The 21,662-nt window shown below is 40.5% G+C and overlaps 2 protein-coding genes across 2 annotated transcripts; one reads left to right on the forward strand and one right to left on the reverse strand.

Annotated features, from left to right (window-relative positions):
• Positions 1-192: 192 nt before the first annotated feature.
• fbxl6 (F-box and leucine-rich repeat protein 6) lies at positions 193-5,215 on the forward strand (the record flags this gene model as incomplete). The annotated part of the gene is made up of 9 exons (XM_018698839.2): positions 193-749; positions 1,210-1,368; positions 1,449-1,512; positions 1,684-1,815; positions 2,093-2,200; positions 2,295-2,408; positions 2,988-3,219; positions 3,553-3,796; positions 3,998-5,215. Coding segments are annotated over 9 exons (1,740 nt in total), but the record flags the coding sequence as incomplete, so codon positions are not given.
• A 301-nt stretch (positions 5,216-5,516) lies between these two features.
• eppk1 (epiplakin 1) lies at positions 5,517-21,019 on the reverse strand. Its single transcript, XM_051068353.1, is given in 11 exon segments — positions 5,517-6,196; positions 6,293-6,727; positions 6,729-7,345; positions 7,449-8,421; positions 8,424-8,632; positions 11,853-12,324; positions 12,326-12,520; positions 12,522-16,517; positions 16,519-17,195; positions 17,594-17,723; positions 20,871-21,019. Coding segments are annotated over 9 exon segments (8,118 nt in total). The 5' UTR covers positions 17,182-17,195; positions 17,594-17,723; positions 20,871-21,019; the 3' UTR covers positions 5,517-5,638.
• Between the last annotated feature and the right edge of the window lie 643 nt (positions 21,020-21,662).

Here is a 21,662-nt window from a genome sequence, read left to right on the forward strand (position 1 = left end):
CTGTATTTATTTTCTCCACATCCACTCTGTTGCATTCCTCCCCATTCATTATGTACAAGCATGACGTTTTATTTACACTGGAGAGATGAGGTAAGATTACCTACACTGATAAAGCCTGACCTTATCCTGATTCTATTTTCAGATGCTGATATTTGACTGCTCCTCAGATGTTTGTAATGAAGCTCATTGTAAAGACTAGGTAGCAGTGCACGATGGATTCCTCTGAAGCAGGAGCTTCAACCCACAGTGAAAAGAAAAGAAGACGCTGCACCAAGCACTTCAAATACATTAGGGCAAAGAGAAGAGGGACCAAAGCCGAAGAAGGTATCTTTAAAGAGGAACTCTGGTGAGCCAACAAATGCCAAAACAAAGAAGCCAAAAAAAGCCAGAGCCTTCAGGTCTGCCCAGCCTGGCTACACTGTCCATCAAGGGGAGGATATGCTTCTTGTCATATCAAGTACCACTTCTCAGTATGATGGTTCAGCCTGGAAGCCCCCAAAGAAGGGAACCAAGAAAAAAAAGCTTGCAAAAGGAAAGTTAAAAGCCAACCAGGTTAAGAAAAAAAAGGCAGTCCGTGCCAAACCGAAACCAGCAAGTAATCTAGTTACCAAGACAGAGGAGGATGCTGCTCCGTTTGTGCCACAGACGGCAGTGGACCATAGATGGGGTCAGAGTCTTCCTGAGGAGGTGCTAATCAATATTTTTCAGATGGTTGTCGTCCAAGATGGTGCTGTACCTTTTTTATGCAGGTAATAAACACACATTTGATTTGATGTAGTTAAACTTAGGAGATTTATACTATGACCACACATTTGACTGCACTGAATCAATCAGTTTTTTTAATGTAAGATTTTGTGCACATTTTCTGTGTCATGAATACAACTATTTTTCAAACTGATGTAACTGCTGATTATTTTCTTAATAAATCATTTGTCCTGCAAAGTGTCAGAAAATAGAGAAAATGTAAATCATGTTTTACAGACCACAAGGTAACATCTTCATGTTGTTTGTTTTGTCTGCCTAAAACTACCAGTTGACTGATTGTTTGAGCTCTAATTTGTTACATAGAGACACCAGAAACATATATTTTGTTATTAATATAAATGATAATAAGTATCATAATATTAATTTGAACTTTATGATTAGCTTGAGTACAGAGTTATTTGGGAACCAAACTAAATCCCTTTTTCTGCTGTGGTTGTGGTGTAGGGTGGGGAGAGTTTGTCGTCTGTGGAACGCTGCTGCCTCCAGTCCAGTCCTGTGGCGTAAGGTGACCATAGGTTTCTGCTGGATTTCACCAGGAAAAAAACAGCTACCTAAAACTGAGAAGAAGATTAAGGACACTGTTGACTGGCTGGCACAAAACAGGTCTGTATTAGTGGTTTAATTAAAAGGATTTACATATACATTATTTGAACTGTAATAAACGGAATGCCTTTTTCCTTTAGATTTTCTCAGCTACGAGATTTCTCTCTCTGTCACTGGACAAAGAATGTAGACTATGCAGTAGAGGTAAGTCATCAAAACCTAATACTTGTCTTTTTGTAGACAAAACAAATCATTGAGAAAATAATCAGCAGATGGCTGCACTTTTTTCAGATCCTAAGAATGAAACCCATTTTTCAGGTCAACATTTTGTATTTACTGTATGTTTTTTTCTGTTCATGTTGTGGTCAAATTTAGGTGGTTTCGCGGTTCTGCCCTCACCTACGCTCCCTCACACTGTCTTACTGCATAGGCCTGACAGTGAGGGCCTTCCATTGCCTTGGTCTGCACAGCCGGTCTCTGCAGAGCATTAATCTCCAGTATTCTGAGGTATGCCACGATGTAGAAACTTTAAAGCACAGACTACAAATTCATTTCACAATTAGAAACATTATGATCATAACAGAGTGGCATTCTGACATGGCTGCTATCAACTTTTTACTTGACAGTTTCAGGTTTAGTATAAAATATGTCCTCTGAATTATGGCTAGTTATTGTCTGTATTGTTCATAATACACCATCCAAAGCCAGTATTTCTCAGCAGGTGCTCATGCTCAGCACAGACTTGGTTACAAACAGATTTGTAGAAGACTTGTTTTTGCTGTAGTTTCAGGTTGATGGACTCCTGGAGTACCTTGAAAACCACGGGAGCCAGATCAAGCAAATTTGGTTCACTCATGGACTAAAGAATGACAGACTTCTGACTGCCATAACCGTAAGCCCCTTTTTCTCTCCATTTGTTTTTTAATATAAAGCCACAGACCACAAATGAATTTAGTGCACATAACATATTATATTTAATTTTCCAGAGGGGGTACTGTCCTGATTTGGAGTTGCTGGAGGTCAACACCAGGCTTGACAGTAAAGACTGTGAACTATCTGTTTGCATTCAGGCACTGCAGATGGCATGCCCTAAACTCAAGGTAAAGAAAATCGTATTTTTTCAGTTCTCTATGCTAATATGACTATTGTGACTAGTTGATATGTGTCTAAATTGCAGTGGTAATTGTCAATGAATGTTCTATCTGGCACTGTAATTTCTTACTTTGAAGATGCAGCACTGCTAAATGAAGAAATCAATCAATCATCATTATCATTTTACAGCTCCAGTTCACATATGAAATGTAATTCTGTTAGTCAATTGACATAGCATCATCAGCAATTATTTTGGTATTATGTTTCAGTCATTTTTCAAGCATAATGCCCACTAACAAACTTAATCCCATTTTACCATCTTTTCAAATGAGAGGATGTGATGCTTTTCTTAGTCATATATCATTGTAAAGTGAAGAATTTTGGGTTTTGAACTTTTGGTCGGACACGAGACATCTCAAAATGTCATCCTGACATTTTATGGAGAAACTATTAAACAAGGAAATACTTGTTTTTCTCCTAACAAATTATCCAGCATGCAATGAATCCGTGGACTCTACTGTATGTGCACACTGTGTTCACCCATGGAACATGTACATCTATTGTACATGTATTATAATTCTCATCAGACCTTCCGGATGCTGAATGTCCGACCTCTGCATAAGACAATGCGTAATGGTGCTGAGTCAACGTCGGGCTTTCCGTTATTGGAGGAGCTATGTATTGCAACCACATCTTATTCCTACATGACCGATAAAGATTTGTTGGACATTCTCTTCGGCTCCACAAAGCTGCGGGTACTGGACTTGCGAGGCTGTTCACGTATAACACCATCTGGTCTAGCAACATTACCATGTCTTGGTAAGTCTAACTCATGAGATTTATACTTTCAGTAAATTTTGGGTTATAAAGTTACATAAGTATGATTTCAAAATGAGACGTAATTGGAGTCCATACTGAAAAGCTCAGTTTGGTCTTTTCAAATTTAAGACACAATGGTCTTAAAAAATATTTGAGGCATAGAAATATTTACTTTGACTACATTTTCTATTAGTTATAAAAATGTAGAGTAATTATTTTGAATTTTCCAGTAAAATACACAGCTGTATTTATGATGATCAGTGGTCTATATTTGTATTGGAAACCCAGTTACTTATCAATGCTTCCCTCTTTCTTTTCTTTGTGATTTGGCAGAGCTCGAGTGTCTCTTCTGGGGACAGTATTTCAGCAGCCATATCGGGTTGTCATCACCTAAGAAAGGACTTCACATGGTGACCCAAAAGTGGAGTCATACTTTGCAGCAGCTTGACATTGCAAATCAGCTTTTTACTGAGGAGGACTTGGAGATAGCAATGAGTTACCTTGCTCAAGCATCAGAAGCAGACACCCTGCGATCACTCAACCTGAGTGGGACGAGGATCACACCACCTGCCCTCAGGTACTGAATGTATAATTTTCCTTCTCAGCTCTGCCACTCCAGCCTCATTAAATCTTAAAGTCTCAGTCTCAAAACTTTTAAGAGACTGAGACATCTGCAGATGTACAGACATGCATGAATCAAGTGTTCACATTTATTAATCCTGAATGCTGCAGGTTTAACTTTTATCATTAAAAAATACATCTTCACTTTATTTTTCAGGTCAGTCATCGGCCAGATGACTGCTCTTAACTACCTCAACCTTTCCTCTTGCCGTTATCTTCCAAGAGGAGTTAAGAGGATATACCGTGGCCAAGAAGACATTCGCCAGCTGCTCGACAAATTGGAATAATTCTGATATTCCTTTGATTCCAGAAATCAAAAACTGACTTTACAAGGCACAACACTTCAATGTGTTCAGGTGTTTTTGTAAATGTTGCTTTATATGTATATTGTTCACTCAAAACAGATTCAGAATCACTCTGTACTGCTAGACAGGAGAAACCAAGGGTTTGGAATCCAGTGAGAAACTGTGTTGCTGCTGTATTAATGTCAGTAAAGAGTCAGTAAGAACACTGTCTACATGTAGATGAAGGAGTGAAATTGGAATTGAATACATTTACTGTACAGTATCTGAATAACCTCAATTATAAACCTACAGGGACATTCAGTTGTGTATACCAGGATTTCTTGGATTAATTTTTGACTCTTTTTATAGATTTTTTTTTTTTTACACCAAGTTACAATAATTCCAGTCAAACTTTGTCAAGAAATATTTGAAATAAAAAGTTCAACATGTCTCTATATAGTTGCTAATATACTTTCTTTCCACTAGAGAGTGTTGTACTCTCATCTAAATTTATATAAAGACTAAGTGAGGTCTGTCCTGCAGTGTTGTATATTCAAGTGTTTATAAGTGAAAGACACATTTCACACTTTTTTTTATTATCAAAAACTATATGTGTTTATATTTGATTTTCTTTATTGTTGAAATTATTACAAGTGCTTTAGAGGCTCTCTTCAAAACCACAAAATCCTTGTCCTGATGTGTACATCAGAATGCGCATGCTATAACAAGATGTTTTTAGAACAAACAAAAAAGTTGCAAAAGATATAGTAGTCATATCTCATTTATTGGACCACACAATAAAACAGTTTGAGCAAGAAAGGTTTTACAATAATACAAAAAAGCAATAAATGTTTGGCTGTTGGCTTTCAGGTCAAGTCAAAGCAGACCCAGCAAAACTATACTCACTGTATTCATTTAACTGACATAGTAAAAACATTTTCAGTGAGACAAGTTTTTGCCCAAATGCTGTAAAACATAACTGTAAGTTCAGCTTCTGTACGTTAAAGTATCCAAACACTCAAATCCACTGATTGGACAAATAACATGAAACAATATGTCTGTTGTGCTCAAAATTTTTTTTTTTACCAAAACACCTCTTCTAAAATACATGCTGCTGCTGCTGCTCAATTTTTCAACCATACCCTAAGTATTCAGCACAATACAGTATGCATTTACAATGTCTCTCTCCATATTTCTTTTAGGGCAACATAAACTAAACTTAGACAAAAAAAATGTGCAGGTATTATTTTGTGACTGAGAGTGAATAGTGCTATACTGCTATACTGAGTAAAAAAGTCTGATAATACAAAAAACAACAGAAAATGAAAAACCAGTTTTCTATTCTTCACTTCCGCAAGGGGAGTAAGCTGAGACCTGTGATGGGATCTGTGATGCATCTCTCCACCAGCTGGAGATAGGTGAGGTTCTCTTGAGTGTTGGGATCAAAGAAGCCCTTGGTGTCATCATCAGGATCAGACAAAATCTGGTTCATTTCCTCATCAAAGTAACCTCTCTCATATGCCACTTGCACAGGCACTCTGTGACTGTGACACTGGATCAATTATGCCTCCTGTGGCAATTTGTGCTTCAAGGAGACGAATTCCATGATCCTTGACAATGAGATCTTTTTTCAAGGTTTGGAACAAAGATATTGTGTTTCCAGTGTAGGGATCTTTGTATCCTGTAACTGCCCTTTCTGCTGAAAGCAGTTTGTTTTTCCACTCACTGCCAACCACTCCCTGAGCCACAGCTTCCTCTACTGAAAGTTTCTTGTTGTTCACTGGATCAATGACAAAGCCAGTGGCCGCTTGGGCCTCCAGCAGAACCAGAGAAGTACCAGGAGTCAGCAGGCCTTTGCTTTTGGCTTCATAGATACTCAGGGTCTCCTTGGTGGACTGCAGGTACACTCCTGCAATGCTGTTGGTTCCCTCAAGGTATTTACGCACTGAGTCCATTTCACTTACTTCTGTCACTGTGACTTTTCCAGAGCTGAGATTTTTGTAGAGGTCCTCATTGATGATTTTTGATTCAAGCAGCTCAGTAGCAGTGACATCCTTCCTGATTCCATGGAACTTTGGAACCTCACTTGTCTCTGTAATTGTTGTGGTGGTGATGGTGGTTTTTGTTGTGCTGCTGTCCACTCTTGTTTCTGGTGGTTGTGACATGACGATTGATGAGGATGAGGTTGTTTCTGTCTGTTGTTGAATGATTGTCAGGATGATTTCTAAGAAGCGTTCGACACTGATGGATCCAGACTTATACTGTTGCACAAGCTCTCTCCTCTTCTCCTCAGTGATGTATTTGGAATAGAGTAGATCCCACAGAGACACTGTTGTTCCTTGGTATTTCCCACCTGCTCTGGTTGTTGTTGTAGATTTCAGAATGAGCTTTGTAGCCTCATCAACAAAGAAATAAAACTCGCCCTTCTTCACAATGACCAGTAAGCTGAGGCCTGTAATGGGATCAGTGACACATCTCTCCACCAGCTGGAGATAGGTGAGGTTCTCTTGAGTGTTGGGATCAAAGAAGCCCTTGGTGTCATCATCAGGATCAGACAAAATCTGGTTCATTTCCTCATCAAAGTAACCTCTCTGATATGCCACCTTGCACAGGTACTCTGATGGACTGTGACACTGGATCAATTATGCCTCCTGTGGCGATTTGTGCTTCAAGAAGGCGAATTCCATGATCCTTGACAATGAGATCTTTTTTCAAGGTTTGGAACAAAGATATTGTGTTTCCAGTGTAGGGATCTTTGTATCCTGTAACTGCCCTTTCTGCTGAAAGCAGTTTGTTTTTCCACTCACTGCCAACCACTCCCTGAGCCACAGCTTCCTCTACTGAAAGTTTCTTGTTGTTCACTGGATCAATGACAAAGCCAGTGGCCGCTTGGGCCTCCAGCAGAACCAGAGAAGTACCAGGAGTCAGCAGGCCTTTGCTTTTGGCTTCATAGATACTCAGGGTCTCCTTGGTGGACTGCAGGTACACTCCTGCAATGCTGTTGGTTCCCTCAAGATATTTACGCACTGAGTCCATTTCACTTACTTCTGTCACTGTGACTTTTCCAGAGCTGAGATTTTTGTAGAGGTCCTCATTGATGATTTTTGATTCAAGCAGCTCAGTAGCAGTGACATCCTTCCTGATTCCATGGAACTTTGGAACCTCACTTGTCTCTGTAATTGTTGTGGTGGTGATGGTGGTTTTTGTTGTGCTGCTGTCCACTCTTGTTTCTGGTGGTTGTGACATGACGATTGATGAGGATGAGGTTGTTTCTGTCTGCCGCTGAATGATTGTCAGGATGATTTCTAAGAAGCGTTCGATCACTGATGGATCCAGACTTATACTGTTGCACAAGCTCTCTCCTCTTCTCCTCAGTGATGTATTTGGAGTAGAGTAGATCCCACAGAGACACTGTTGTTCCTTGGTATTTCCCACCTGCTCTGGTTGTTGTTGTAGATTTCAGAATGAGCTTTGTAGCCTCATCAACAAAGAAATAAAACTCGCCCTTCTTCACAATGACCAGTAAGCTGAGGCCTGTAATGGGATCAGTGACACATCTCTCCACCAGCTGGAGATAGGTGAGATTCTCTTGAGTGTTGGGATCAAAGAAACCCTTGGTGTCATCATCAGGATCAGACAAAATCTGGTTCATTTCCTCATCAAAGTAACCTCTCTCATATGCCACTTGCACAGGCACTCTGTGACTGTACACTGGGTCAATTATCCCTCCTGTGGCAATTTGTGCTTCAAGAAGGCGAATTCCATGATCCTTGACAATGAGATCTTTTTTCAAGGCTTGGAACAAAGATATTGTGTTTCCAGTGTAGGGATCTTTGTATCCTGTAACTGCCCTTTCTGCTGAAAGCAGTTTGTTTTTCCACTCACTGCCAACCACTCCCTGAGCCACAGCTTCCTCTACTGAAAGTTTCTTGTTGTTCACTGGATCAATGACAAAGCCAGTGGCCGCTTGGGCCTCCAGCAGAACCAGAGAAGTACCAGGAGTCAGCAGGCCTTTGCTTTTGGCTTCATAGATACTCAGGGTCTCCATGGTGGACTGCAGGTACACACCTGCAATGCTGTTGGTTCCCTCAAGGTATTTACGCACTGAGTCCATTTCACTTACTTCTGTCACTGTGACTTTTCCAGAGCTGAGATTTTTGTAGAGGTCCTCATTGATGATTTTTGATTCAAGCAGCTCAGTAGCAGTGACATCCTTCCTGATTCCATGGAACTTTGGAACCTCACTTGTCTCTGTAATTGTTGTGGTGGTGATGGTGGTTTTTGTTGTGCTGCTGTCTGCACTCTTGTTTCTGGTGGTTGTGACATGACGGTTGATGAGGTTGTTTCTGTCTGTTGTTGAATGATTGTCAGGATGATTTCTAAGAAGCGTTCAACACTGATGGATCCAGACTTGTACTGTTGCACAAGCTCTCTCCTCTTCTCCTCAGTGATGTATTTGGAGTAGAGTAGATCCCACAGAGACACTGTTGTTCCTTGGTATTTCCCACCTGCTCTGGTTGTTGTTGTAGATTTCAGGATGAGCTTTGTAGCCTCATCAACAAAGAAATAAAACTCGCCCTTCTTCACAATGACCAGTAAGCTGAGGCCTGTATTGGGATCAGTGACACATCTCTCCACCAGCTGGAGATAGGTGAGGTTCTCTTGAGTGTTGGGATCAAAGAAACCCTTGGTGTCATCATCAGGATCAGACAAAATCTGGTTCATTTCCTCATCAAAGTAACCTCTCTCATATGCCACTTGCACAGGCACTCTGTGACTGTACACTGGGTCAATTATGCCTCCTGTGGCGATTTGTGCTTCAAGAAGGCGAATTCCATGATTCTTGACAATGAGATCTTTTTTCAAGGCTTGGAACAAAGATATTGTGTTTCCAGTGTAGGGATCTTTGTATCCTGTAACTGCCCTTTCTGCTGAAAGCAGTTTGTTTTTCCACTCACTGCCAACCACTCCCTGAGCCACAGCTTCCTCTACTGAAAGTTTCTTGTTGTTCACTGGATCAATGACAAAGCCAGTGGCCGCTTGGGCCTCCAGCAGAACCAGAGAAGTACCAGGAGTCAGCAGGCCTTTGCTTTTGGCTTCATAGATACTCAGGGTCTCCATGGTGGACTGCAGGTACACTCCTGCAATGCTGTTGGTTCCCTCAAGGTATTTACGCACTGAGTCCATTTCACTTACTTCTGTCACTGTGACTTTTCCAGAGCTGAGATTTTTGTAGAGGTCCTCATTGATGATTTTTGATTCAAGCAGCTCAGTAGCAGTGACATCCTTCCTGATTCCATGGAACTTTGGAACCTCACTTGTCTCTGTAATTGTTGTGGTGGTGATGGTGGTTTTTGTTGTGCTGCTGTCCACTCTTGTTTCTGGTGGTTGTGACATGACGATTGATGAGGTTGTTTCTGTCTGTTGTTGAATGATTGTCAGGATGATTTCTAAGAAGCGTTCAACACTGATGGATCCAGACTTGTACTGTTGCACAAGCTCTCTCCTCTTCTCCTCAGTGATGTATTTGGAATAGAGTAGATCCCACAGAGACACTGTTGTTCCTTGGTATTTCCCACCTGCTCTGGTTGTTGTTGTAGATTTCAGAATGAGCTTTGTAGCCTCATCAACAAAGAAATAAAACTCGCCCTTCTTCACAATGACCAGTAAGCTGAGGCCTGTAATGGGATCAGTGACACATCTCTCCACCAGCTGGAGATAGGTGAGGTTCTCTTGAGTGTTGGGATCAAAGAAGCCCTTGGTGTCATCATCAGGATCAGACAAAATCTGGTTCATTTCCTCATCAAAGTAACCTCTCTCATATGCCACTTGCACAGGCACTCTGTGACTGTACACTGGGTCAATTATGCCTCCTGTGGCAATTTGTGCTTCAAGAAGGCGAATTCCATGATCCTTGACAATGAGATCTTTTTTCAAGGCTTGGAACAAAGATATTGTGTTTCCAGTGTAGGGATCTTTGTATCCTGTAACTGCCCTTTCTGCTGAAAGCAGTTTGTTTTTCCACTCACTGCCAACCACTCCCTGAGCCACAGCTTCCTCCTACTGAAAGTTTCTTGTTGTTCACTGGATCAATGACAAAGCCAGTGGCCGCTTGGGCCTCCAGCAGAACCAGAGAAGTACCAGGAGTCAGCAGGCCTTTGCTTTTGGCTTCATAGATACTCAGGGTCTCCATGGTGGACTGCAGGTACACACCTGCAATGCTGTTGGTTCCCTCAAGGTATTTACGCACTGAGTCCATTTCACTTACTTCTGTCACTGTGACTTTTCCAGAGCTGAGATTTTTGTAGAGGTCCTCATTGATGATTTTTGATTCAAGCAGCTCAGTAGCAGTGACATCCTTCCTGATTCCATGGAACTTTGGAACCTCACTTGTCTCTGTAATTGTTGTGGTGGTGATGGTGGTTTTTGTTGTGCTGCTGTCCACTCTTGTTTCTGGTGGTTGTGACATGACGATTGATGAGGTTGTTTCTGTCTGTTGTTGAATGATTGTCAGGATGATTTCTAAGAAGCGTTCGACACTGATGGATCCAGATTTGTACTGTTGCACAAGCTCTCTCCTCTTCTCCTCAGTGATGTATTTGGAATAGAGTAGATCCCACAGAGACACTGTTGTTCCTTGGTATTTCCCACCTGCTCTGGTTGTTGTTGTAGATTTCAGAATGAGCTTTGTAGCCTCATCAACAAAGAAATAAAACTCGCCCTTCTTCACAATGACCAGTAAGCTGAGGCCTGTAATGGGATCAGTGACACATCTCTCCACCAGCTGGAGATAGGTGAGGTTCTCTTGAGTGTTGGGATCAAAGAAGCCCTTGGTGTCATCATCAGGATCAGACAAAATCTGGTTCATTTCCTCATCAAAGTAACCTCTCTCATATGCCACTTGCACAGGCACTCTGTGACTGTACACTGGGTCAATTATCCCTCCTGTGGCAATTTGTGCTTCAAGAAGGCGAATTCCATGATCCTTGACAATGAGATCTTTTTTCAAGGCTTGGAACAAAGATATTGTGTTTCCAGTGTAGGGATCTTTGTATCCTGTAACTGCCCTTTCTGCTGAAAGCAGTTTGTTTTTCCACTCACTGCCAACCACTCCCTGAGCCACAGCTTCCTCTACTGAAAGTTTCTTGTTGTTCACTGGATCAATGACAAAGCCAGTGGCCGCTTGGGCCTCCAGCAGAACCAGAGAAGTACCAGGAGTCAGCAGGCCTTTGCTTTTGGCTTCATAGATACTCAGGGTCTCCATGGTGGACTGCAGGTACACACCTGCAATGCTGTTGGTTCCCTCAAGGTATTTACGCACTGAGTCCATTTCACTTACTTCTGTCACTGTGACTTTTCCAGAACTGAGATTTTTGTAGAGGTCCTCATTGATGATTTTTGATTCAAGCAGCTCAGTAGCAGTGACATCCTTCCTGATTCCATGGAACTTTGGAACCTCACTTGTCTCTGTAATTGTTGTGGTGGTGATGGTGGTTTTTGTTGTGCTGCTGTCTGCTCTTGTTTCTGGTGGTTGTGACATGACTATTGATGAGGATGAAGTTGTTTCTGTCTGTCGTTGAATGATTGTCAGGATGATTTCTAAGAAGCGTTCAACACTGATGGATCCAGACTTATACTGTTGCACAAGCTCTCTCCTCTTCTCCTCAGTGATGTATTTGGAGTAGAGCAGATCCCACAGAGACACTGTTGTTCCTTGGTATTTCCCACCTGCTCTGGTTGTTGTTGTAGATTTCAGAATGAGCTTTGTAGCCTCATCAACAAAGAAATAAAACTCGCCCTTCTTTACAATTGACAGTAAGTTGAGGCCTGTAATGGGATCAGTGACACATCTCTCCACCAGCTGGAGATAGGTGAGATTCTCTTGAGTGTTGGGATCAAAGAAGCCCTTGGTGTCATCATCAGGATCAGACAAAATCTGGTTCATTTCCTCATCAAAGTAACCTCTTTGGTATGCCACCTGTACAGGTACGCGATGGCTGTGAACTGGATCAATTATGCCTCCTGTGGCGATTTGTGCTTCAAGAAGGCGAATTCCATGATCCTTGACAATGAGATCTTTTTTCAAGGCTTGGAACAAAGATATTGTCTCTTCAGTGTAGGGATCTTTGTATCCTGTAACTGCCCTTTCTGCTGAAAGCAGTTTGTTTTTCCACTCACTGCCAACCACTCCCTGAGCCACAGGCTTCCTCCACTGAAAGTTTCTTGTTGTTCACTGGGTCAATAACAAAACCAGTTGCTGCTTGGGCCTCCAGTAGCACAAGAGATGTGCCAGGAGTCAGCAGGCCTTTGGTCTTGGCTTCATAGATGCTCATAACTTTCTTTGTAGATTCAACTCTGACACCTGCTATACAGTTTGTTGCTCCAAGGTACTTTTGGAATCGACTCCATCTTGTTAACATTCTCTTCAGTTACCTCTCCTTGTACAATCTGTGTAAAAAGCTCCTTTGAGATTATCTTTGACTCATACAACTCACTGGCTGAGACCTGCTTCCTTAGTCCTTTGAACCTCTTTTCTTTGGATGTTACCTCTGTAATGATAACTGTGAGTATTTCAATGATCTCCTCTATTTTCATGGCTCCTGTCCTGTATTGTTCTATGAGCTGCTTCCTTTTTTGTTCTGATATGTATTCAGAGAGCAGTACTTCCCACAAGGTTACCTCTTTGTTTTTAAATTTTCCTGCATTTATGGTAATAGTTTTGTTTTTGAATGCAAGCTCTATTTGCTCATCTGTGTGGAATACATAAGATTCCTCTTTATACAGAGGTAAAAGAAGTAGCCCAGTTTCAGGATCTTTCTCACATTGCTTTACCAGCTGAAGATAAGAGAGGTTTTCTTTGGTATTTGGGTCAAAGAATCCCTTTGCATCATCAGTGGGGTTCATCAGAATTTTGCTCATCTCTTCATCGAGATATCCCTTTTTAATAGCAATGTGGACAGGTAGCCTGTGACTTTGATTTGGGTCAATGATTCCTCCAGTTGCTATCTGTGCCTCTAGAAGACGGATGCCATCACTTCTCTGAATCAGCTGTTCATTCACAGCTTCAAACAGTGATATTGTTGCATCTGTATATGGATCTTTATAGCCAGTTACGGCTCGTTCAGCTGAAAGAAGGTGCTCATGTACATCTGGTCCAATTACCTTCTCTCTTGCTGCCTCATCAGCAGAACAGAACTTGTTTTTGAGAGGATCAATCACCCACCCTGTTGCAGCTTGTGCTTCAAGCAGTAGAAGTGCAATGCCAGGTGTCAACAGGTTTTCCTTTTTTGCCTCATATATGCTCATGACTTTCTGGGAGGGATGAACCTTAATGCCAGCAATGCTCCCAGTTCCCTTCAGGTATCTTCTCACTGTTTCACGTTGGGTTACTTCTTCTAAGGTGAGTTTTCCTTCTTTCACCTGTTTGAATGTACCTGCATCAATAATATCAGAGTCCAACAGTTGTTGTGCTGACACAGGCTTTCTCAGGCCCATTATCATTTTGAGAGTTTCACTCTTCTCCAGTTTTTCAATGGTGGAAATCACTAGTGTGATCAAGGTTTGTATGGTAATCTTCTTTGTTCTGTATTTTTCAATGAACTCAAGCTGCTGTTCTTCAGTGAAGTACCTAGAGTGAATGAGGTCCCATAGAGAAACAGATTTTCCTGAGTAGCTTCCTACCGATATGTTCACAGCTGTCTTTTCAAATTCTTTCTTTATTTCTGTGTCAGTGTATATTTTTGTCTTTGTCCCAGTTGCTTTTGGTGTGTCATTCAGTGGCAGGAGACACAATCCTGTTTCCTTATCTTTTACACATCTGCCCAGCATCTCCAAGTATGTCAGATTTTCTTGTGTCTTTGGGTCGAAAAAGCCCTTCGTGTCATCAGTTGGGTCTGTCAGGATTTGATTGAGTTCTTCATCAAAATATCCTTTCCTGTAAGCAACCTCAAGGGGTAGGTGAAGACACTTCAAGGGATCAATGATACCACCTGTTGCAATCTGGGCCTCAAGTAAACGAATCCCATGTTGCTTGACAATGAGATCCTTTTGCAAAGCTTGGAAAAGGGAAATCTTTTGATCAGTGTAAGGATCTTTGTAACCAGTGACAGCCCTCTCTGCAGATAAAAGCTTTTCATACATCTGTGGACCAATTACCTTTTCTCTGAGAGCTTCTTCCACTGTAAGTTTTTTGTTTTTCACTGGATCAACAATAAACCCTGTGGCTGCCTGTGCTTCAAGAAGGCAAAGGGCAGTGCCAGGTGTGAGAATACCAATTCTCTGTGCCTCATAGATGCTTAGCTTCTGATTGGAGGGTTGCAGTATCACCCCGGCTACACAACTTTTTCCTTGTAGGTAGTTTCTCACCCTATCCATTTTCATCACATCAGTGCTTGTCAGCTGTCCCTCAAGCAAACTGTTATATGTTTTTTCATCCACAATTTCAAGTTCCCGAAGATCCATAACAGAGACCTCTCCTCTGAGACTTTCAAAGTTCAATCCTGCTTGTTGTTTTATCTCCTTTTTCTCAATGATCTCTACAATGGTGAAGATGAGTTGCTCAATTGTGATTTTCCTTGACCTGAAGAGCCTGAAAAACTCCTGTCGTTTATCCTCAGACAGATACTCTGAATTGATAAGATCCCACAGTGTTGTGTGTTTTCCCTTGAACCTTCCATACTTAACACAGACTGTTGTTTTGAACGCTTCTCGAAGAGTATCATCAATGTTAATTTTTTTGCTTTTGCTTTTGAGTGGCAAGAGACACAGACCTGTACTGGGATCTTTGACACATCTCTCCATGAGCTGCAAGTACGTCAGGTTCTCTTGGGTGTTGGGGTCAAAAAACCCTTTGGTGTCATCACTTGGATCACTCAGGATCTGATTCATTTCCTCATTGAAGTAACCCCTCTTGTAGGCCACATGGACAGGAATCCGATGGCTGTTCACTGGGTCAATGATCCCACCAGTGGCAATTTGTGCCTCCAGGAGTCGAATACCATGGTCTTTTAGGATGAGATCTTTTTGCATTGCTTGGAACAAAGAGATTATTTTGCCATCATATGGATCTTTGTACCCAGTGACTGCTTTCTCTGCTGAGCGTAGTTTCTGACAGATATCAGCCCCCACAATCTTTGCTTTGACAGCATCATCCACTGAAAATTTTCTGTTTCCAATAGGGTCAATAATGAATCCTGTTGCTGCCTGTGCCTCTAGCAGAATCAGAGCAGTTCCTGGCATCAGCTTTCCTTTCTGTTTGGCCTGGTAGATGGTCATGATTTGAGAATCAGGAAGAAGAATACCTGCAATGCTGTCTTTCCCCTGTAGGAACACATTTACATTTTCATCTTCTATCACATCTTTCACTGACTTTTTTCCTTTTTCAAGATCCTCCAGGACGTCTTTAGTTATGATATCTGCCTCGACAAGCTGTGTGGCTGTGACAGTTTCTCTGATTCCTTCAAAGACAACTTTAGTTGTTTTCACAGATTTTTCTATGATTTCCATAACTGTTGTAATGATCATCTTGATATTGAGCTTCCCCTGTCTATACTTCTGAATGATGTCTTGCCTCTGCTGTTCGTCAAAGTATTCTGACATCAGCAATTCCCACAGAGATACTGTCATTCCCATGTACTTCCCACATGTCACTTTCACCTTCTCTTCTTTGAAGGCCATTTTAGTTTGGTAGTCAATGAAGTTGAAATTAAGCCCATCTGACTTACCAAGGAGTGGGAGAAGGCACAGTCCAGTGACTGGATCAGTGACGCACCTTTCCATCAGCTGAAGATAGGTGAGATTTTCCTCTGTGTTTGGGTCAAAAAACCCCTTTGTGTCATCTCCTGAGTCTTCTAGTATGGCATTCATTTTTTCATCAAAATAACCTCTTTTGAAGGCCACTTCTGTGGGAAGTCTGTGACTGTTGATCGGGTCTATTATTCCACCTGTAGCAATTTGTGCCTCAAGTAGGCGGATCCCATGCTCCTTAACGATGAGTTCTTTTGTCAGTGCTTGAAACAGGGATATAGTTTCTCCTGTGTATGGGTCTTTGTATCCAGTTACTGCTCTCTCAGCAGAACGCAGCTTTGCATGATATTCTGGGCCAACGAGATTGTTTTTGATGGCCTCATCCACAGTGAACTTCTTATTTTCTACAGGATCAATCATAAATCCAGTTGCCGCTTGTGCTTCCAGTAAAACCAGTGCTGTTCCAGGCATCAGTATCCTTTGTTTCATGGCTTGATAAATGCTCATTCTCTCATTGGATGAGAGTACAGCAATGCCTGCTATACTGCCTTTGCCCTCCAAGTATTCTTTCACTGTTTCCATCAACAGCACATCCTGGGTTGTGGTCTTTCCCTGCTGTAGGTCATCAAATATTTCTTTGTCAATAATACTTTGATTCAAAGAGTTCAGTGGAGGAAATCCCTCTTCGCAGACCTTTGAAGGTGATGCATACAGGAAGGAGCAACAGGCCTGTGTCATGCTCCACAGTGCATTTCTCTAGGAGGTTTTGGTAGTTGAGATTTTCTTGGGAACTTGGGTTGTAATACACTTTCAGCTCTGACATCTGGTCATTGAGTAAACCTTTCTCATAGTAGCCCTTTTGAATTGCTGATTCAACCGAAAGGCTTTTCTTTTCAGTGGGATCAAACAGGCCTTGTGTGGCTATCTGTGCTTCCAGGAGCCTCAATCCATAATCTCTTGGGATTACATCTTTTTGCATAGCTTGGAATACAGATATCATTTGGTTGGTGTAGGGGTCTACATAGCCACTGATGGCTTTCTCTGCTGTGAGAAGTTTCTCTCTCATCTCTGGTCCAACTATTCCCTCTTTAACAGCATCCACAACAGGAAATATTTTGTTGTTTATTGGGTCTATGATGCCCACTGTGGCAGCTTGTGCTTCAAGCAGAGCTAATGCTGTTCCTGGCTTAAGCAGACGTTTTTTCATGGCTTGGTATATTGTTATTTTATCTTTTGTCTTTTCCAGAAATATACCAGCCACAGGTCCACGGACCTCTGTATAGCCATTTTGCTTAGTGTCTTGACTGTCCATCTTGGCCTAAAGAACTGTATAACACAGAAACAGTTTGCTTAAGTTGATTTTGATATTGCATTAATTGTCTGTAAATAAAAAATATTAAAATATTTTATGCCCATCTCAAAATTATAGATGTGTAGATTATTATGAAGACATTTTGTACAGTACTGAATGTTATATAATATATGCCATCCAATATATGATAGAATTTCACTTTTTTTTCCTCTCACAAGCTGATGTTGAAATCTAGGTACTGAATCAAAGTCATACAAAATTTGCTCAGTTACCAGTTTATTAAGCCTGTCTGATACAACAGACCTGAAGTAAGTGTTTGATGATGTGCTTTAGAATCAGAGAACTCAACTTGAATGGCACCCATCAGATAAGTTTTACAATACATGGTCTGTCTTCCAACTATGTAACAAACCTTCCAGTTTCCTTATTGTTCTGTGGGCAACCTTGGATGCTTTGAAGCTCAGGCCTGTTCCAGAATCCAGGATGGAGACCAAAGGTACCCAGGCTTTTACAGTCAGTGGAGTGGGCTTCGAAGTGCCGCCCTTGTAGAGATAAGATGAGCAAAATAAGTTTCATCTTTGTTAAATCTCCTCACAAACATGCTTATTATTACTGGCATTGTCATTATTTTATGGTTCCTTTCTTTTTTTTAACATGTACACAGAATATTTACTCCACTTGACCTGTTTGTTCACTTGTTTTGCTGAAGATTAAATTCAGTTGCTACATATACACAGCAAAAATAAGAGTGGTAGACAAAATTAATAAGACTATAACAAGGGTGATATTGACAACAGTACACTCAATCCAGCAATAATGACTTTTAACTTAAATTACCTATGCATATATTATTAACTATAATTACATATCAGTTATGGCCTTTATTCTACATACATTACAGAATGTAACCACCTTAGTGCCAAATTTTTGGAATGTGTAATCCAAGTGATAATAGTCTTTCTTTCTACATAATTCAGGCTTGATTAGTGCTTGATGTACATAGATAAAAAATATTGTAATTAAAGTAAAAGTTTCCTTTCCATTTTATCATGTCCCTGCACAGATAAGAAAAGAAATCGACCTCTGGTAGTTCATAAATAAGTTTCACAAACATCATGTGTTTGCTTTGGCACGACAAGACGTAATGCTTCAAAACTTGTATACCCAGATGATGTTGCAACAGCATTCATGGACATACTTGACACACACACAACCATGATGCTATGTACGATGTTGTCAGACAGTGTGGAGTAAAATGAAAAACCCAAAACTACTAATGGGCAAAAACGCATAATGCGTAAGTATTTAAAAGGTTACTTAGACCCTAACTGTACAGTCATCTACAGTATATACATTTTTTATGCTACTGCTGTTACTCGGCTCTTCATTCAAACTCAAATTCAAAACTCAGTTAAGTTTAATCTAAATATAACTCTAAAGTCCTTATAAAAAAGGTAAGTAAATGGGAAGGTATTTACAGACATGCAAAGCAACCCATAAAATCAAGTCTGAACACTTCTAGTACTTTACCATGATGCTTACAGGGCTGTGATACATGATGTCATTGCCCTCAGGAGTGAATATAATCAGAAAAAGAGGGTGTGGAGGGGAAGTCAACCATGGAGCTCACAAACCTGCTCATTTTTTTCATACTCAACTGAGAGGGTAAATCAGTAGCACAGACAAGGCTCTTTTATGTATATTATTAATTCCACATGTTTCCTTACTGTGGGAACATTGTAAAAAAAATCACCTTAATTAGCTTCACTGCATGAGTTGAAGATCACTAGCTGCCACTGAAGCATTTTTCACATTAGCTTGTGAGTACTATGCAGTTAAAAATAGTGTTGGTCTTTTATAATCCCAGTGGAACTAAAGGTGTGCACTGTTTTTCATTGCGTGCAGTGGACCATCTGCAAGATCACCGTGTTGCAGTTACAACATCATGGCTATGACAGTCTATGCCTGCAACTGCTGAACTCACTGTTTGAGTTTGTCACCCACTTTGTAAATGTTTGACTGTTGAACATTCACTTTACAGATGATGAAAATTGACTTTACATTTATTACACAGGGCGAGGTTTGCTTATCATATCATAAAGGCAAATACATTATCTGCATCAACTTAACAGTTCCCACATGGTGTTAAAATACTGTAGCCTGACTGTTTGCTGTTAACAGTCTGTTTTTACTGCTTGGACAAAGCCCAGAAGAGGATAGTGTCATTCAAGTTCAATAGTAGCTGTATATGTAAACTCTTAATTTTAAATTATTGTTTAAGGTTTGATTTTGGAAGAAAAGGAGCTTTTGTCTTCAGCTGCTGCTCTTCTTTTTGTCTCACTTAAAAGCAGTAATTCTATACAGTGGATCACAAGCTTATCCTGTGTTAACATCTGACTTTACAGAATTTGTGGTTTTTAGTGACATTTTTGATCTTTTCTTCTCTTTAGTCTCTTTATCCGTTTGGTATGTTTTACTACTAAAATTCTAATTAGGGATGCAACAATTAATATGACTATTATTTTTGTGATTAATTATCTGGTCTGTGGCCACGATCTCTTTAAATATCTAATTTTGCCTGATTAACAGTCCGAAACCCAAAGATATTTCATTTACTGTGGTGTTACACAAGGAAAAGCAGCAAATTCTGGAGTTAGCTAGCTTTCATAATTTTTTGCTTGATAAATGACTTTAATAAATATGCTAATTAATTTACGATCACTCAACTAATCACTGCAGCTCCAATCTGTATCATGTCACTGTTGATTTAATGAATCATGAAGGTCAGTATTGGTTAATTCTTTAAGCCTACACAGCAAATCCATAGATGGATGACTAACAACTTTTTAAAATATATTTTACACCACTGGCTCAATAAGAGAATATTTAATATAATAATATTTCTCAAGGAATGCATAATGACTTTGACATGTTTTTAATGATAAGGTGACACCCACTTGTCAAAATGATTCATTGTTTTTCTAACTTTAGCTCCAACGCCAAGAACCTGTCTGAATGACAAGATTGTATAGCTGACAACCCAGTGAATCTGCTGCTTTTGTGCCCGGGAGAAAAAATAAATTATAGAGCAATCTTAAGACTGACGCCACAATTCAGATAACCTGTTTGCTCTTACCTTTAGGTTACATACAATATCACTGATCATAGATAATTCTCTAGTCTTTATCATTCTGGTGCATTCTTGACAGCACCTCAGTAAAACCTGAATGAATGAGGCAATCGTTTTGAGTTACGTAACAGTTTCTGTAGCTGTTATAATGGAAAACGTAGGCTTGTTGCGTGTCTACAGCTCCAAGGCTGATGTAGACACAGTGTTCAGACTTGTAGAACAATGACATAAGTCATATGTTGTGTAAAATATTATTCTAACAGTTGTGGCCAAAGGTAATCAGTGAGGAATGTTTGTTTTCTCTTTTTCTGTAGGGTGTTGGCTGACAGTTCAGGAAACACAGTTATTTCTTCATGTTTGGTTTATGGCCTTACTTTCTCTGTCCAATTTGTCTCACTCAAAAAAAAAGACAGCTGTAGTTTTAATGTGGTCTTAGTTTGGATTAAACTGCACTCTAACAGGAAAAAACAGCCTTTCCATGAAAAGGCTGATCCTTTTTTGTAGAAATTAAAAACAAATAAAATAAAAATTATTAAATCTTAAAAAACACTGCTCTTACCTAAGCGTCCTGGATTGCACCAAGTCCCAATTCTGTGCTGGTTAGCAGTCTGACTCAGCTGCTATGAGAGACACTGGGACTCTGAAGTTGCTCCCAACATCTCAGAGGCAGTCCTCCCTGCTCACTGGTCAGATATAAAGCGAGTCCAGCTGTTAAGTCCCTCCCCTGCTCAGGAACAGCCTCCTCTCCTCACACTGTGACGAAGTAATGGCTGGAGAGCTCTTTGCACTGTGCACAGGATGCCGGGAATTCCTGTGCGCTTCCTGAGAGCGTGCCTATTGTGCTCTTAAACAATGTCAGCCAGCAAATTGATCCTTTGTTACTGCACAAAATGTAAGGAGATTTAATAAACTGACTATCATGTAACCAAAAATCAAACAATGTATTGTAATTTAGGTGAAATATGAGTAAAAGTTTAAAAAAGTTAAGTTAAAGATTACTCTGGTCAAACACAGGCGTCTTAACACCTTTTTGTCTTCTATTAATGTATGGTAGATTATTTCTCTTTTCACAATGCATACCTTTACTGAAAGTGGGCAGCACATACAAATGCTTATCTTCCTTATCTAACCATCTAAGTTATGACAAGCAGAGCCAGATGCTCTGGCATTATAGAGAGTCTATAGTCTTTGTGTAAGAGCTTCCCACAGGTTTGGCAGGTTTTCAACCACACCAATACCGCAGGCTTGAAAAGTCCGGAGGTGCTCTGCATCATGCATATTAACAATAAAAAAATTAGTTGCATCATAAAAGATGACAACTTGTACAGAGACTATCCATTATGAGTTGCAC

Source organism: Lates calcarifer, linkage group LG3 (genome assembly GCF_001640805.2).
Source record: "Lates calcarifer isolate ASB-BC8 linkage group LG3, TLL_Latcal_v3, whole genome shotgun sequence".
Taxonomy (NCBI): Eukaryota; Metazoa; Chordata; class Actinopteri; family Centropomidae; genus Lates; species Lates calcarifer.